Source organism: Mytilus edulis, chromosome 11 (assembly GCF_963676685.1).
Source record: "Mytilus edulis chromosome 11, xbMytEdul2.2, whole genome shotgun sequence".
Classification (NCBI taxonomy): domain Eukaryota; kingdom Metazoa; phylum Mollusca; class Bivalvia; order Mytilida; family Mytilidae; genus Mytilus; species Mytilus edulis.
In genome coordinates this window covers 40,517,187-40,534,766 of record NC_092354.1, presented here as the reverse complement: position 1 = coordinate 40,534,766, position 17,580 = coordinate 40,517,187, and the positions used below count along the sequence as shown (strand labels likewise).

The 17,580-nt window shown below is 30.9% G+C and overlaps 1 protein-coding gene across 1 annotated transcript; it reads left to right on the top strand.

Moving 5' to 3' along the window:
- Positions 1 to 7,729: 7,729 nt before the first annotated feature.
- Positions 7,730 to 17,266, top strand: LOC139494844 (microfibril-associated glycoprotein 4-like). The gene is made up of 6 exons (XM_071283008.1): positions 7,730 to 8,202; positions 9,538 to 9,652; positions 11,315 to 11,445; positions 13,008 to 13,104; positions 13,934 to 14,098; positions 16,859 to 17,266. The coding sequence occupies exons 1-6, from the start codon at positions 7,906 to 7,908 to the stop codon at positions 17,104 to 17,106; spliced, it is 1,053 nt and encodes a 350-aa protein (XP_071139109.1). The 5' UTR covers positions 7,730 to 7,905; the 3' UTR covers positions 17,107 to 17,266.
- The last annotated feature ends 314 nt before the right edge of the window (positions 17,267 to 17,580 follow it).

The following is a 17,580-nucleotide window of genomic DNA, read 5'->3' as shown; positions in this document are numbered from 1 at the left end:
AAAACGAATGGACAAGAACTGTCATATTCCTGACTTGGAACAGGCATTTTCAAATGTAGAAAATGGTGGATTAAACCTGGTTCTATAGCGATAACCCTCTCACTTTAATAACAGTCTCATCAAATTCCGCTACATTTACATGATGCGTTAAATAAACAGTCACAATTAATAAAATAGTCAAAATATGGGTACATCAGTCATCATCGTATAACAATTTTAAAATGAACAATTTAACAGGTCACAATAACATCTACTATCTACGAACACATTGATTGATTTGAGTGTCTTACGTCAGAAAAATTGTATACGTAACATAAATTTGTCGTTCAATGTGCATACAAACAATTTTAAAATTTACATAGGCTATGTAAGCATATAGGGTTAAAAAATCAAAAGTAGAGAATAACTTACAGAAATAGTCCGAGATTCAAACTAGTCCAAAAGTTATAGATAAAATTTATGAGAATCCTAAAATAGTTTATTCCACTACGCGATTGAATGATATTGACGTTTCTTGTTCAACGTTTACAGTTATTCATAATAGAAGTATGTCAACATATAGGGCTGTGCGGCATATTTTTAAAATGTATATGGCCCGAATTCGTTAGAGTTTAAACTTGTACTTAAATTTTGTACCATACCAAACGACTTTTTGCCTGCTTTGAAATTCATTTTTCACCGCAATAGTGTGTTTTTATACTGGAAACAGTTCCATGTTATGTCTATATAACATGAAACGTAGAAATCATATCTGGGAACCAGTATGTCAACAAATCAAATTATCTATGAATATCATATATCTCCCAAAAAGAGGCATGGTTTGAGAAACAGCTGTATTTACAAATTGCAACCTACAAAGGAAAGTATTCGGTTCACTTTTTTCAAAGGCGCATAAACTGTTTGATATCATATACCAAATTTCTAAGTGACATCTTTCGAAACAAAATGTATACGCAAGAAATAAAGGTGGCAGAAGAAGAAAAAATAATAATAATCAAAAGAAAATCAAAAGGTCTTTCCACATCATATTTCTAGATAACGAAAGGAAGGCTACTTTTGGTAAACTCAAAGTTATTATTAGAGTCCAAACATAGGATTTTTTATACTGATTAAAAAATAAATATTGTTTTTTCCAGTGTTTTCCAGACTTTTTGCCGTCATTCCAGAAATAAATTGTTTTTATTTTGTTTTGTTCTAAATAAGTGAGATAATTTGCTACTTCTGGTTAAGCCAAAAGCAAAATTTACGACCTTGACCTTTGATCTTCCTTTTTTACATTCATGTCTTCATATCAAAAGACCCTATGTCTTTATCTCTTATGGTTTACCAGTTACTAATGAATAAGGGAAAAGAATTCTCATATGGAGTCTCCTGATCTCTTCGGTGAAAATTATTCTCCATATCCTGAGAACGAGTAATTCGGTAAAATGAATTTGTCGTATTCTTTTACAGTTGCGAAGGAGTTGAGCGCACAACAAAAACAGTGTTCTGGGAGATAGTTGTTATAAGGGAAGTGTTCGGTTAGGCAATACAGCCCAGAAAAAAATTAGGCGACAGAAAAAAAATCAGAAGAAATTCAATAAAAAGAGGAAAGATCTAATCATCAGAACAAATACAATATGTATTTTTAAACAGAAAAGTGAAAGACCTAGTAAGCATTAGAAAACAACGGACAATAATTCTTATGGATAATTTTTGTGGATAATTTTCTCATTTAAATTATGCCCCATCTCTCAAACATGTACTACTTAACTGTTAACATTTGTTGGGTTTTTTTTTTTTTGTTTTAGGTTATCTTTCTTGGAACAATATAAAAATACTCGCAACAAATTAAAACATTTGTATCATTTATCGCGCTTGCTAATCCTAGTCCATTCTCGGTCATCAATTTTTCTTAGTCCCACATACTATGCTACTTGAACTGTTCATAATTTATCCCTGTGATACCAAATCTGCAAAATACAGAGATACAATGCAAATGGGAATACTGTGTATATCTAGTATATAAAAAATAATTGAAAGTGAAAGCGAGCGACGTTTGAAATACTTTCCTATCTTAGTTTCGTTTACACTGATTAGTGCTTTTCCATTGTGGAATGTGGAATGTGGAATATGGAAATTTGATTCTTGTTTTCCCAATATGCCAATTGTACTTTCGTCGTGATGCTAGTTTTACTAAGTAATTACTTAGTATATCAGTCCTATAGTTATTTTGTGTTTCAGCAGATTTTAATATTACATTATGAATGGGTTTAAGCATTGAAACCCCCTATATAATAGAATCTTAATGTTGTTGATAAATAGGCTATATTGTTATGTTTTTGATAAGATATCGTTGGTTTCACGGAAAATAAATATTTGCAAATCTCATCCTGTTCGAAAATATCCCAATTTGTAGTTCTAACGTATCTGATAATCTCGACTTTTCTGGAACATGTAGACACGTGTCGTGTATGACAGCTTGTGCGATGAACGTAAAGAAATGAACTCGTTAATAGTTTAAAGTGGTTTTTTTTCAAATCTATGATGTTTTTTTTCAAACCAGGTTGAAAATGTTTACAAGATTTATTATAAGGATAAAAAATCTCCCATTGACTTTAATGCTAATCTATATCTTGAATTATATTTATACCTGATTTACCTTTAGAAATTAGAAGCTTTCATATATCATTCATGAAAGTACATATGTTGCAACAATCAAAACATAGAGTCATGCGCTATTTTTGGGCATTCACATGGCCTTGTTTACAAACACTGTCGATTTGCACTTTATTCTTTTACTGACCCCTATTACTTTTCAACCCTGTAGTAAAAAAATTTAGTACATTCAGCATTCATTTTTTCGTCAATCTTTTAACTCTAGCTTTGATCTATCTACCAAAGAAACAAACATTATCTACCAATCAGAAGAGCACAGGACTTCGATTTTATACAGTAAGCTCTCCGCCAAATGGGTGGTCCCTGATGACTATATTAATTTACTGAATTTACACTTATAACCGTAGATGAAAGTTCAAACGTTAATTTAAGGAACGGGGTGATGATAGTTGGCTAACCCTATATTTCCCTTATTTTCTAAATATCCCCATGATGCATTAAATTTCTATGTAAGGAAATGTCTGCACCAAATAAGGAATATGAATGTTGTTTTCCATTTGTTTGATGTGTTTGAGCTTTTGATTTTGCCATTTGATAAGGGAATTTCCGAGAATTTTTCTTGGAGTTCGGTATTTTTGTAATATTACATTTTAAAATAATAATAATACGATACCTTCCATAGCAAAATGTTCAAGCTAAAAAAATACTTTCATAATTTTATACATCAAAACATTTTGAGATTCGCATCGATCTATTTACGGTACCTTTGTTTTTCACGCCTAGTGATTAAACTATTTCAAAGGTGATCTTTAATATAATGCAAACAGATTTACCATGTGTTCACCCGTGTAGAAATTGGGTAAAATCCTTTAACTTTGAACAGTTTATGGAACAACTCATAAGTAACACTCGAATCAATATAGTCGAAAAGACCAAATAAAGTACGAAATTGAATATCATAGAGGTTCAAAACACTAAAAGGTATGCTAAACACAAATAAAGTAACCTTTTCTTGGGGAAGAAAGTCTGTAGTATTTCGAAAAATAACACGGTTTTCTGCATTTACTATCTCATAAGTGCATTTTAACTCGAAGAATCGGTCATATAATTTATGCAAGTAAAATGCATACGCTTGCAAGTAATAAATCGACATTTCAAGGTTTCTGCTGTTTTGTTCTTTAACATGACTTGTCTGTTTTACACGTACGATCAAAATGTAAAGAAGTATAAAAGTTTAAAATTTTTAAAGGATTTGGTCTATTCATGCTGAATGTCTATATAATGACGAAATTGTAGTAACGTATTTCTTTTGCAAAGCATCTGACGTGTGCTGTATAGATATATTGATTAGCGTAAATGGTTTCATTGTACAATACTTGTGACTAATCATATTGTTATTATATTCCCTCCAGCAGAGTATATATTATTCAGATATTTGTTGAAACGTAACATATTGTTACATAAAACGGCATGTTCTATCATTTGTTTTGAAAGAAATTGCAATCACTTATTTACATTTAACATATCTCTTTCCAATAGAAACCATTACGGTAAAAACACCAAACAATAATATTTTTAAGTGATTCGTTCTATTAATGTCAATATGAAGATGATAATACAGCAATAGTTCCTCTAGCAAAGCAACTGTATATGATGTATGCTTCTATTGATCATAATATATCATTTGTTTTTGAAATAAGATGCAATCTCTTATTTACGGCTATCATATCTCTTCCAATATATACTACTGTTGAAATAAGCAACTTTAATGTCTATGTGGTACATGAGTCTAATATATAACACGCCTTGTAATCCAAGGGGGGCCTTTATAACGATACAAACGGAAATGTGTTCAACAGTGTATGAAAAGATTACAGCTAGGTTGAAGCCTTTAACTTTTAACAGTTGTTCTAAATATACAATAAACATAGTCTTTATCAAAACAAGTAATATGATTGGTGATACTGGAACACTATAACCAGATGTAATCAGAGTTTCGGAATTTGCCCATGATACGTGTCCACAAATTTTAAATCTTATGTGTAAGAAATCTTTATTTAAAGTCTGGTTGCATAAATACATAATAACAAGGAACATGGGCTCTTAAGAGCCCTTTAACCGGCTGATATTGATAAACAAAACATATCATGATAACATCAGATACATAAACAGCACAAACAAACAGACAGACAGACAGCCCATATATATATATATCAATACAAAGATAACACATGCAAAATAAAAGCTACCATAAAAGTGTAATAAATGAATACGCTTCCATAAATTCGAACATCCTGCACAATGAAAAAACTTAAGCTCTTACAAATCGATGGTATGATACTAAACCCCTAACGGGAAGGATTGTGCCTGATGTTCATATGATCATAATCTTTCAGTCAGTTTAATTGAAGTCTGGAGCTGGCATGTCAGTTAACTGCTAGTAGTCTGTTGTTATTTATGTATTATTGTCATTTTGTTTATTTTCTTTGGTTACATCTTCTGACATCAGACTCGGACTTCTCTTGAATTGAATTTTAAATATACGTATTGTTATGCGTTTACTTTTCTACATTGGCAAGAGGTATAGGGGGAGGGTTGAGATCTCATAAACATGTTTAACCCCGCCGCATTTTTGCGCCTGTCCCAAGTCAGGAGCCTCTGGCCTTTGTTAGTCTTGTATTATTTTAATTTTAGTTTCTTGTGTACAATTTGGAAATTAGTATGGCGTTCATTATCACTGAACTAGTATATATTTGTTTAGGGGCCAGCTGAAGGACGCCTCCGGGTGCGGGAATTTCTCGCTACATTGAAGACCTGTTGGTGACCTTCTGCTGTTGTTTTTTTATTTGGTCGGGTTGTTGTCTCTTTGACACATTCCCCATTTCCATTCTCAATTTTATCTCATTACCTTATTTACCAGCTTCTTGTTAATTATTTCTTGTTACCAATACTATCAAAAACAAGTTATAAAGATACAACATATGACAAAAGAGAGGAACATGCAAACTGATAAGTCGAAAAATAAACTGATCGAAAAAGTCTGACAACGCCATGACTAAAGAGTAAAATACCCACAGACACACAATAGAACACAAAACACAAAATAGAAAACTTAAGACTGAGCAACACGAACCCGACCAAATTCTGGGTTGATCTCACGTGGTCCGGAAGGGTAACTTGTATGTTTATATCATATATGTTGCACATTTATAAAATTAGACAATGCAATTTTTCATAGAAACTCATTTTATGGCTTAAATTATGTAACATTTACTATACAGTTTCATGAATAATTTTATCATAGAATGGAAAGTTAATATACACATCTATTCTTTCCAAAGGTCAACATATAGGACTGTGCAGCATATTTTCAACATGTAAATGTCTCTAACTTCAAAGACTTCCAACTTCTGTAAAAAAGTATGCACATCCTTTGCCTCAACTTTTGGTCTTCGTTAGAATTCAATTTGTGCACTCTTCATGTGTATTTATACTGGTAAAGTTCCCAAGTTGTGTCTCTGTGATGTGAAACATAGAGGTCATATTTAGGTACCAGAATGTAAAAAAAACAAAATATCTATGAATATTATATATTTTGCAAAAAGATGCGTGGTTTTCCGCTTATAGTTTCTGTTTTTCCCTTCGTTTTAGTTTGTAGCCCGGATTTTTTTTCTCAATCGATTTAAGATGTTATACTGCTGTTACCTTTATTTGTAACAGCCGTATTTACAAAGAGCAACTGCTACTACATGTAGCACTAATTCATATATAAAAATCTTGAAAAACACTTATTATTTTATTAGAATCAATTAAGAAAAGATATCACTGGTTGCGCTCTTTTACTTCTTTTACATCATATTTAACATCCCAACCTCAGATTCACTTTTCAAAGAATTTAAAAAAAAAGACTTGTTATTATCGGCGAGACCCCGGTGCATGTGTTCTGGCATGACATCTATAGAACTGTATTTCACTTCTCTGATGACAAATTAAACGTATCAGAATAAGTTTAATAGTTATTCATTCCAGCTTTCAGGTTTATATAAAGTGTATAATGCTACTATTTCATCCAGTCGCACATCTCACTGTATGGCTATTTATCAATAAATGTTTACATTGTCTTTCTCAAATAGTCAGTTTTAAAAGTTTGTCATAATAATATCATCGCTTACCATATATTGAACGAAGTTTTGCTAATATATGAACTACAAATGCTTAAACAAGGACATACGATGAAACCTGTTTAAACCGAACCTCTTCGGGGCTTAAGATTTTTTCAGTATTGGCCGATGTTCGGTTTTATTAGGTTCTCCACACACATTATTTGATATGACGGTGATTCCGAACATGTTTGGTTTAAACAGGTTTTCGGTTTGTACAGGTTTATTAGAGATAAATATGTAGTAATACACCAAAATAAATCTACTTTAAAAAAAAAGCTTCAGACCTTCAACCACATGACTTCAGTGACCCTCCACAAGGAAGTGAATCAGGGGTATATACATGTTTATGTATTTATGAGAATTTGTTACATAATCATGAAGAAAATTATTAACACAACAAACGTTTGAAATACATAGAAATATCCAACAGGTACTTTTGCTGAATTTGTGTTTGAGCTAGGTATACTGAAAGTGTGTCAAAATATACCAGAAGGACAGTCAAACTCATAGATCGAAAATAAACTGAAAACGCAATGGCTAAAAAAGAAAAAGACAAACAGACAAATAATACTACACAAGGCACAACATAAATACAAGAAAACTAAAGACTAAGCAACACGAACACCACAAAAAAAATGGAGGTGATCTCGTGTGCTCCGTAAAGGTAAGCAAATCCTGCTCCACATGTAACACTCGTCGTTTTGCTCATGTTATTAAAGTATCATATTGATAACTTTGAATATTGAGACAAGAATCAAAATTTAGAAAATGAAAACATTAAAGTTTTGACTGCGTCATCAAATAAACGATAAACATGTATTTAATGAGTTATCGCAATTTAGATCAGAAAACATCACTTCTTTTATGTTGATAATGAATTATACAGTAGTAATTCATTTAAACTTTAAATACAATTGCAATTGTCATTTTCCCTACGTTAGTTAATTGTTCGATAATTGAGAGCATTCAGTCATTATTTGTAAAAAAAATATCCTTGACAACTAAAAGTATTTATGAGGCTCATAACAAAATAAACAGACAAATGTTGTGAGTGCTATGTTACGAAGCGGTCTATTCGAACACAAACTACGGTTTTTAGGAAAGGAAAAGCCTAAACAATTCATGGTCTTTCAATTGAAGCAAAATGTACCGCTTGATAATTTTGATAGTTTTCCTTTTTGTGTGGACAATATGTGAAATAGTCGTTATCAAAAAACAAAAAGACAAAATATATAGTGGTCATGTGCTGTTTGAAGTACCAATGCCGATGTGGTCAATATGTGCTCAATACTGTTCAAGAGTAAAAGTATGCAAATCTTTTAACTTTATAGCGTCGACTAAAACATGCCAAATAAATGATCATGAACCCGAAACAAGTGAATGTAGTGGACTCGTTGAGAGTATTGGTAATAGCTTTGCTGCTGCCTCTACTTTTCCAAAGGTAATTACAATATGAAATTTATAATACTTATAGCAAAGTTTTCACAAAAACTTAAATGTTTAATGGTAATGAGTGAGACATTGAAATCAGCACAATGTTTCACATGTTATGTTTTTACAGAATATTTTGCTTTAGAATTCTATAGAAATAATTTTTAGGCATGAATTGTGCATGGTAATAGAGTTTTAAATCAGGTATTAACGTGTCAATGTTTACTATTTAGTCAAGCATGATTGGATAAAAACACTTAAAATAAACTGAAATGATCTGTGGATGCATTACATCATCAGTTTCATACTTTTTTATATACAGGAATTTTCAAAAATGTGCTGCAGAAATTTGTGTAAGTGTAAATACATTTTAAAAACTAGTTTTAATGAATGCATATACCTATCATTATGAGGAATTACGTAAAACTTATTTTCTGACACTTGACCTCAAACGTCAAACAATAGTTAGAATTGAACTAAATTGATTTGAGGTATATTAAATAATATCAGCACATTGCAAAATGGCGTATATAAATTGAATAACCTAAGAAAGAAATAACAACTTTTAAAAGAGGGGCGAAAGATACCAGAGGGACAGTCAAACCCATAGATCGAAAAAACAAAATGACAACGCCAAGGCTAAAAAGGAAAAAGACAAACAGACAAATGATAGTTCAAAAGCCACATCATAGAAAACTAAAGACTAAGCAACACGAACCCACCAAAAACCTGGTTTGATCTCATGCGTCTGAAGTATACGCAGCTCTTGCTCCACATGTGACATCGTTTTGCTCATGTTATTAAACATCCGGTAAGTAGTCTAATTCGGTCGGTCACTTTCTTAAAAAGGAAGGGTATATTATCTGTGAAACGGTTAATTCATAATGGTCAACTAGCTCGTGTAAGCAGTAACCGTCTATCTAGGAAATTATGATATAAAATACAAGCCCCAGAATATAGTATCAATTGGAAGATATGTAACCCGTAAGCAGGCATTGCTAGAATGTTGCTACATAAAAATGAAAAGATCACAGCTAGGAGCTGTAACAATCTCTTTTGTCGTAAAGTTTTGCTTTCAATCGAACCTCATTGTCAATTTTTAGATGTAAGTCAAGATATGAGACAAACTTAACCGTACCCGTCGTATCCTTTATCTCTAGTTCAATGGGATAGATGCGTTCACCAAATTCACTAAATTTTTAATTATTTAATGAGAATGTTCATCAAAAACAGCCTGATATAATTTCTTTGTAATGCAAAGTTTTCTTTCACTAAACTTTATATGTTGTAGACTTTGGAGATATTCGCATGTACATTTGTAATTGTTTGGCTTCTAAAATTTCAGGAACTAGCTGGTCAGTGCAATGGTAATAAGTGTACGGTCAATGAGGCCTGTATGCCAAGTGGAATGAATTACTATTGTGTTCCATTACCCTTTCAGTTATCTGAAAATAGTGCACGTAAGTTTAAAATATAATGACATATGCATTTAAACAAAGAATTATGATGCAAGATGTAAGGTTTCTCCAAAGATTTATGAGGGTCTTGATGGGTCCATCAATTTTATATTCTTAAGTTTTGATGTCATATCATATTGCCCTACTCTTTATATTTTTTGTCCATTACTCGTTATATTTTAGTACTCCATTTTTCCCTATTTCATTTTTTTGTTTTGATTTTCCAATATATGTTTTTGTCTTTATTCTTCACTTTTTACCTATTATTCTCTATTCTGTAAACCCAATTCAAATCCTCATTTTTTGCATTTAGAATGGTTTCTTTTTGAAAGAAAGATACATTACTTTTAAAAATGTTTATGAAAAAAATCTATACTTGTTCATTCCACATTTACTTTCCTACGGGTGCACATTAACCTCGTGTTACCAAATATTCTTGTTACCTTTATATCAAAACGTTGTTTCTAAAAATAACACTAACAGCGAACTTTTAAATTCAAAAATATAAACAAACGATCGGGTGTTTAAACTTAATATCAAATAAAAGAGTAAATTTTACAAAATGTACATATTTGATCAATTTTGAAAGAAACAAAAATAAGAACAATGATATAACGAATTTGTCTGGTCTTTTGCATTCATAATTTTGTAAAACTTATCTATCTATTTTCCTGACAAATTATAGCCAGATCACATGATCAAGAGGTCATTTACAGACCACTCTTGAAGGTACAGATGTGGTTTCAGAATTGCCTGTACATGATAACAAATAACGAGAATATTGAAATAAATTTGTGTAGTTTAGATTAAATTATAACATTTTATCAGTGCTTAAATAAACTTAGCTTTTAAAATACATTCTCATTCAACAGTTATAATCAGATAATAATGTAACAACATTGTTCAACAGTCGAAATTAGCAAATGTTTGCTTTAGTAGAAGAAAAAAAGGTAAATCAAAATAAGGATGTTTCATTTTAGCTAATAAGTAGTAATTGATATCCCCCCCCCCCCCCCCCCCATGGTTTTGTATATTTTACCACTAACATTTTTTGGTTGTTTCTTTGAAATGTGTTAATAAGTTTCAATAATCAATCACGTTTTAGAGAAAAAGAAAGTACTTTAGATCACTCATACAAACATATATAAAACTAAATAGTTATTTATTAGGTACTGCGTTACATATTTCTTTTTCGTTCATTATTTTGATCATGAATTATGCTGTTAGTTTTCTCGTTTGAATTGTTTTACATCTGTCCTTTTGGGGCCTTTCGTAGCTGAATATGTGGTATGCGCTTTGCTCATTGTTTAAGGTCGTACGGTGGCTTGTAGTTGTTAATTTCTGTGTCATTTTGTCTTTTCTGTAGAGTTGTCTCATTGACAATCATACAACATCTTCTTGTTTTATATTCACTTGATTAATGTGAGTTTCTGAAATTGCAATCTTCATCTCTACATTTACAACACGAAAATACGCGGTCCTGTATCAAGGAGGAACTTTATATCAAGACTAGAATAAAAAGATGTAAAATGGTAAGCTCATATAGATATTTCTATCACAACGCGTCATCGTTCAGTCGTTCTCCGGGCACTATACGTATATATTATCTGATGTATGAGATAAATATGTAGAAATAAACCAAAACAAATTTACTTTTTAAAATAGCTTCAGACCTTCGCCCACGTGACTGCAGTGACCTTCCACAAGGAAGTTGTTCAGGGGTATATACAATATATCCAGCAGATAAGAAGTTTGATGTTTACTGTGACATGGATACAGCAGGATTTGGTTGGACAGTAAGTGTAGTGAGGATGTAGAATTTATTTGATTTTTGTTTCAATGTAATAGTATTATTTTGTTCGTACATAATACAGATATTAATGTTTAGTGTATTTTCACTTCTGAAAAATTGGTGTTCAATTGGTCGAACAAGTGGAAAGAATACCAGTATTTCTCAGTTATAGATTTCACGACAAAAGATTGTTTTATTAAATAAAAAGCAACAATGACTAGTCTCAATTTGTTTTTTATTTATGCTGTTCCTTTTTTTTTTCCTTTAAGGTTTTAAGTATTTGCTGTTTGTGATAAGCTATATACAGTTTTTTAACTTTCTGTTTTATTTCTGGGTTATTGTTCCATTACACTTACAAAACTTGTTTAATCTTACTGTCTTTTTTCTAAATTTCGCAAATAAGGTAAATATGCTACATTGTTCAAAATCTGTCTGAATTGATTTTCTATTAGAAGAGGTAAATCTATTAACAAAACGTAAACATATTTGACGTATTTGTACGATATCGATTTAAATGAGCAAAACACTAAGGTGTAATCCTACCAAATCATAGTACGTCACATCCGGTTGCATACGAAAATAGGTCCGAAAAAAATATTCCCTTGAATTTGACAGTTGTAGGTAATTAAAACTACATTTCAATGCATTAAAACATTTCTGAGTCATATACATATATCTTGGGTATTTCAAAGCACTGTTATTTTATTATTTGGAGTTTCTATAGAATATTTTGTTTCTATAGAAACTTGAGGACACATGGTTACTAAATCTTGTACACAGGTTGAAAAAGGAGAAATTTTATTGGTTAACTTCCAAGTTGAAGGCCGTACTTTAACCTATAATGGTTTACTTTTTAAATTGTTATTTGGATGGAGAGTTGTCTCATTGGCACTCATACCACATCTTCCTATATCTATAATAATTTTCTAATATGCGATGAAACGTGATGTTATTTTTTTTTTTTCTATAGTATTGGACAGGATAAAACTTTACTCATGCCAAGTATTTATTTATTTGGAAAAAGATAAATTCTGCACACTTTTTTGAAAAGTGCAAATTGAACAAAGACTAATAGGGGATAATCAATGGTGTTATTACGACTTAATAAGTTAATTTTTTAATAATGTTTAGATAGCTGGTGAAGATTTGAAATTCAGATATGCATATTCAATTGATCAATAACTGTTTATCAATGTTTATCGAACACTCAAAACTGTGCTTAATTTCATATTTCAGTTATCCAGCTATAAATATATAAGTTTTGATTCGTAGACATATCATCTGTCCAAGCATTTTAGGGCTTTCACAATATATCTTTTCAGAATTGTCAGAGCTTTTCTGTCAACGAAGACGGTAAATGCCTATGAAACGTTTCAATTTCGACTCTTCCAATTTCTGGATTTACCTTTATCAGGAAAGCTTAAACATTATACATATATCGAAATAACGATATATACTCCATCCACACATAAGGTAACTTCAGTGGAAAAAGACAAATCGCTGAAAATGTCGAGCATGTGTTTTATTTTATTTCATTCCTATTAATGTTCTTAACTTTTTTTAAAGGTTTTCCAGAGCAGAATAAACGGAAATGTTGATTTTTACAAAGGATGGAGAGATTATGAAATTGGATTTGGAAATTTGAAATCTGAGTTTTGGCTGGGTAATTTTCTGTTTCTTATCCATAGAAAAACACCTTGTCCATTCATCACAGCTAGTTAAGCCATCTTTGTTAAGTTTTTTTGTATCCTATTCGAGTACAAAGTTTTTCAACTTATATGAAGCAAGATTGGTAAATGATTTCTTTGTACAAGAATGTTAAGAATATAAAGCGGAGACAATTCACGTTTGACTTAAAGGTTATTATTTGAGCATGCTACTTGTTTATCTTTAACTTTTGGAATAAGGTTGGAGCTTTTTTTTTTATCAATAAGCCAATTTGACCTACATATCATTCAATTGTTTACACATAGTAAAGAATTAAGAATTAAACTTTCAAAATAAAGAATTAAGCATCCACCCCAAATCATAAATGGCTATGTATTTCAGTGCTGAAATGTTATGTTTTGTTTTTAAATGCAAATTCTTTAAAGGTTGATAGCAAAAGGTAAAATACCAAAAATACCGAGCTCCAAGGAAAACGGAAAACGGAAAGTCCCTTATCAAATGGCAAAATGAAATGCTCAAACACATCAAAGGAATGGTAAACAACTGTCATATTCCTGACCTGGAACAGGCATTTCGAAATTGGTTGATTAAACCTGGTTTTATAGCTAGCTATTCTCTCACGTGTATGACAGTCGCATATAACTGAAACTATTTATTACTAATGCAATTGAGTACAAACTGAGTAGCTCTAATAAATGAAATAATCCTATTAACCCATACAGCTATTTTAAGCGCAGTTAAGAATTATAGGATTAACAAAGAAATGATAAGACAGTTAATTGACATTTATTCTCAGATTTATTTTTTAATTTAATTTTGCACAGGAAATAATTTCATAAATGTTCTAACCTCTTCTGGAAACTACAAACTTTACATTCACCTTGAAGATTTTAAAGGGAATTCAAGATATGCAGAGTATTGCAAATTCATTGTCGGAGATGCCACAACAAAGTATAATTTGAATATAGGAGGATATAGCGGTGATGCAGGTATAACTTGACCATTTCACTTGAGTACTTTGAATAAAATGAACATGTGTGATATATTCAAATTAGGTATCAATCCAACATTATAAGCACCATAAAGTCTTTCTTAAACATGTATGTAATATCTCTAGATGGTTGAGTTAAAGGGCAACGACAAAGAAGAGCTAACATTGTAAATTTTGTTCCTGATTATTAGGAAAAAAATCTATCGAAATATTTAAAACAAAATATACCTTTTCTGTCGGGATATTATACTATAATTTTTGCATATTTCAGGTAAAAAAAAAACAAATATTGTAGATTAACATCAATTGTTGAAACGCATTTCTGGTGCAGTAAAATTGGTCCCATAAATGTTATGATTATATATCTGGGTTGATAGTTCTGCGATTAAATTTAGTCTGTTAGGGTTTAACCAGCGAAGTATCCAGTTCTTCGGTTCTGGCATGAATATACTAATATCGTTTGATTGAAATTTGATGCTATAACATTTTGGATTTTTTTTTAATTTAAGGAGTATATCTCACTCATGCCAAGCGCTGATTTCTTGTCCATATCTTGCTATACTTTAGGTTCTTTTTTTGTTTTATCAGCTCTCCAACGTTCGTATTGAGTTTGGAATTTCCAAACATTTTGGCCTCGAGCATCACTTAAGAAACATTAACTGTTGAAGCACTCACCTGGTGCAGAAAAAAATTGTACCGTTAATGTTATTAGTTTTCAATATTTGTTTCGAAACAAATGACATAACGTCAAAACGAAATGAGGTATTATCACCCTGTTTTTTGCAAAGTGTTTCTTATATAAGTTTATATGGAATTTAATTAAATCCAATCTTTATTTATTTGCTCAGGAGATAGCCTTACCTACCACAACGGCATGATGTTTTCTACTAAAGAATAATAAATTTAAAATTGAAAAAATTTAAAAGGTGGAAGACACCAAATGACCATTCAAATCTTCAGTCGAAGACAAACTTACTATTCATGACAAAATAAAAAGAGAAAGAAAACCAGTCAAAAGATAAATCATAAAACAGCCTATAAAATACGACAACGCAATAGGAGGCCCTTAAAAAAACGGGTATGATTTCTAAAAGGTACTACTCAAGGTTAAATAAATCATCATCCGCCAGTGGCACCCGTCTATTTGATTTATTGTATATTTACGACTATTATCAATTATAAACAGATTATCGGGTTTTTTTTTATAATCTTTCTTCTCTTTCTTCAATGTAAGGGAAAATAACTCATTTTAAAAAGAAATATTCAGTAAATTTACTTAATATTCTGTTTTGTACTAATGTAGCAAGAAAACATTTTTATTTTTTTTTCTGATATCATATATTAATTACCAAAGCTATCTTAGCATATTTCATTTCTTAATTTAATTGTTAAGTTTCCTTCTATTTACACAAAGGTTTTTTAATCTGTATAAGTACAATTTTGTGAAACATAGAAGCTAAGTGATCGAAACTTTATATTTAAAAAAGATAACAGCACACGATAAGTATAACGATAAATCTAGCGCTTTCAATTTTGACTCTTAAAAATTGATTGATCAAAAGTACGTTGCATCGAAACACAGTTCATAATCAAAATCAAATCATTTATAAAAACCGCACACATTTAAGGTTCCCATATATATATATATATATATATATATATTATATATAATATATTTTTATAAAACTATTACTCTAAGAAAAAAATAACATAACTAAGAAAAGGCGTGAATACTTCAAAGAGAAAGCAACCAAACATCTGAGCAAAGCTACAACATCTCCGGAAGTTCTTAATAGCAAGTACTAAATTGGGATAAATGTTTAGTAAATTTAAGACTTACCACATGTACCACTTAATCAAAAAGTTTAATAACAAAAAAGAAATACAACAACAAACACAGTAACCCTAGACAGGTGCATGTCAATCAATATTTCGTGGATTAAACTTGTTCCTATCCCATGTCGATATTCTCATCAGAAGTTTTGGATTTCAACATGTTTGTTTATGGTTTTGTTATGTGGAAGGATTCTTTTCTATTATTTAAATGGATAATTAAGGAATGACTGTGATATTTTTTCTGTCTATTCGAAATAACATCAAAAATATAGTGCACAATGAATAACTCGCGTTGCGGGTTATTTGACAGTGTGCATCACATTTTTGATGTTATTTCGAATAGACAGATAAAATATTACAGTTATTTCTTATAGTTTAATTCCTCATTTTAAACCGGAGTAAACCATGAAAAAACGTTGATGACGTCACGGTCACATGACTAAATTATGTCTATGAGCTGATAAACAAAACAACGTCAGCAAATCCGAAGACGCGTTAAATCCAAAATGAATTTATTGTTGTATAAACGACATCTCCTAGTTCATATCAGTGTTATTGTTTTACCTTTTTTCCATATGGCGATAAAGAGCTTGTCAAAAAAATTATATGGCGACTTTTAGATGTGTAATCATACATTATCTCTCAAACACCTCAGAAGAGATTACGTTATTACGTTTTTACGTATTTGTAGGAGCAAATACCTATCGGAATATGCAAGAAAACAATATACCTTCATAACTTTTGGGGATACATCTATTTCACTAACCATGCTAACATGAATTTAATTTTGCAATATTTTTCCAAAACAAATGAAATAACTTTCAAACTAAATGAGTTATTATCATCCAGTTTTTGCAAAGTGTTTCTTACATAAATTTATATGGAAGTCAACTATATACAATCTTTTTTTTTATTTGCCAAGGAAACAGCCTTGCATACCACAACGGCATGATGTTTTCTACCAAAGACCAGGATAACGACGTACATTCCAATAGCTGCGCAGAATCCTGTCAAGGAGCATGGTGGTACAAGTCATGTCATCATACTAATTTGAATGGGGAATATTTAGGAGGACCACACACGTATTTTACCCGAGGGATGAAATGGAGAGCATGGAAAGGGGATTACTACTCATTAAAATCAACTAAAATGATGATCAAACGACATTAAGAACAATTTTGTGAAAGATTCAAATTTTTTTTTTCAAAAGTACACAGTCAATTGAATTTTATGAAAGTGGTTCAATGAAGTAACCTATGAATCATTTGAAGATAAGCACATAGTATAACATATATGCTTAATATGGAGAAATATTCATTCGTGTTTTGTTTTCCTATTTTTTTTGTTATGAACTACTTATTTAATTTCTGTTTGATGAAATATCAATTTTAAAAAACTATGAAACAGAGAAGTTAACAAATTATAAGATAATTCTGTCGTATTCGTGCTTCTCCTTTAATTCTACAATCAGTAAAGAAACTGATGAAAATGACACAGTATTTTTGGTACTCGAAAAATACAAGAAACAAAACATTCACAATTTATTGCCTTATATTTCTCACGAAAATCGACTTCATAGTTTTTAACAGAAATTTAGATTTTTACATCAACTGGACATTCTGAACCTAAAGAATTTAGTCTTGT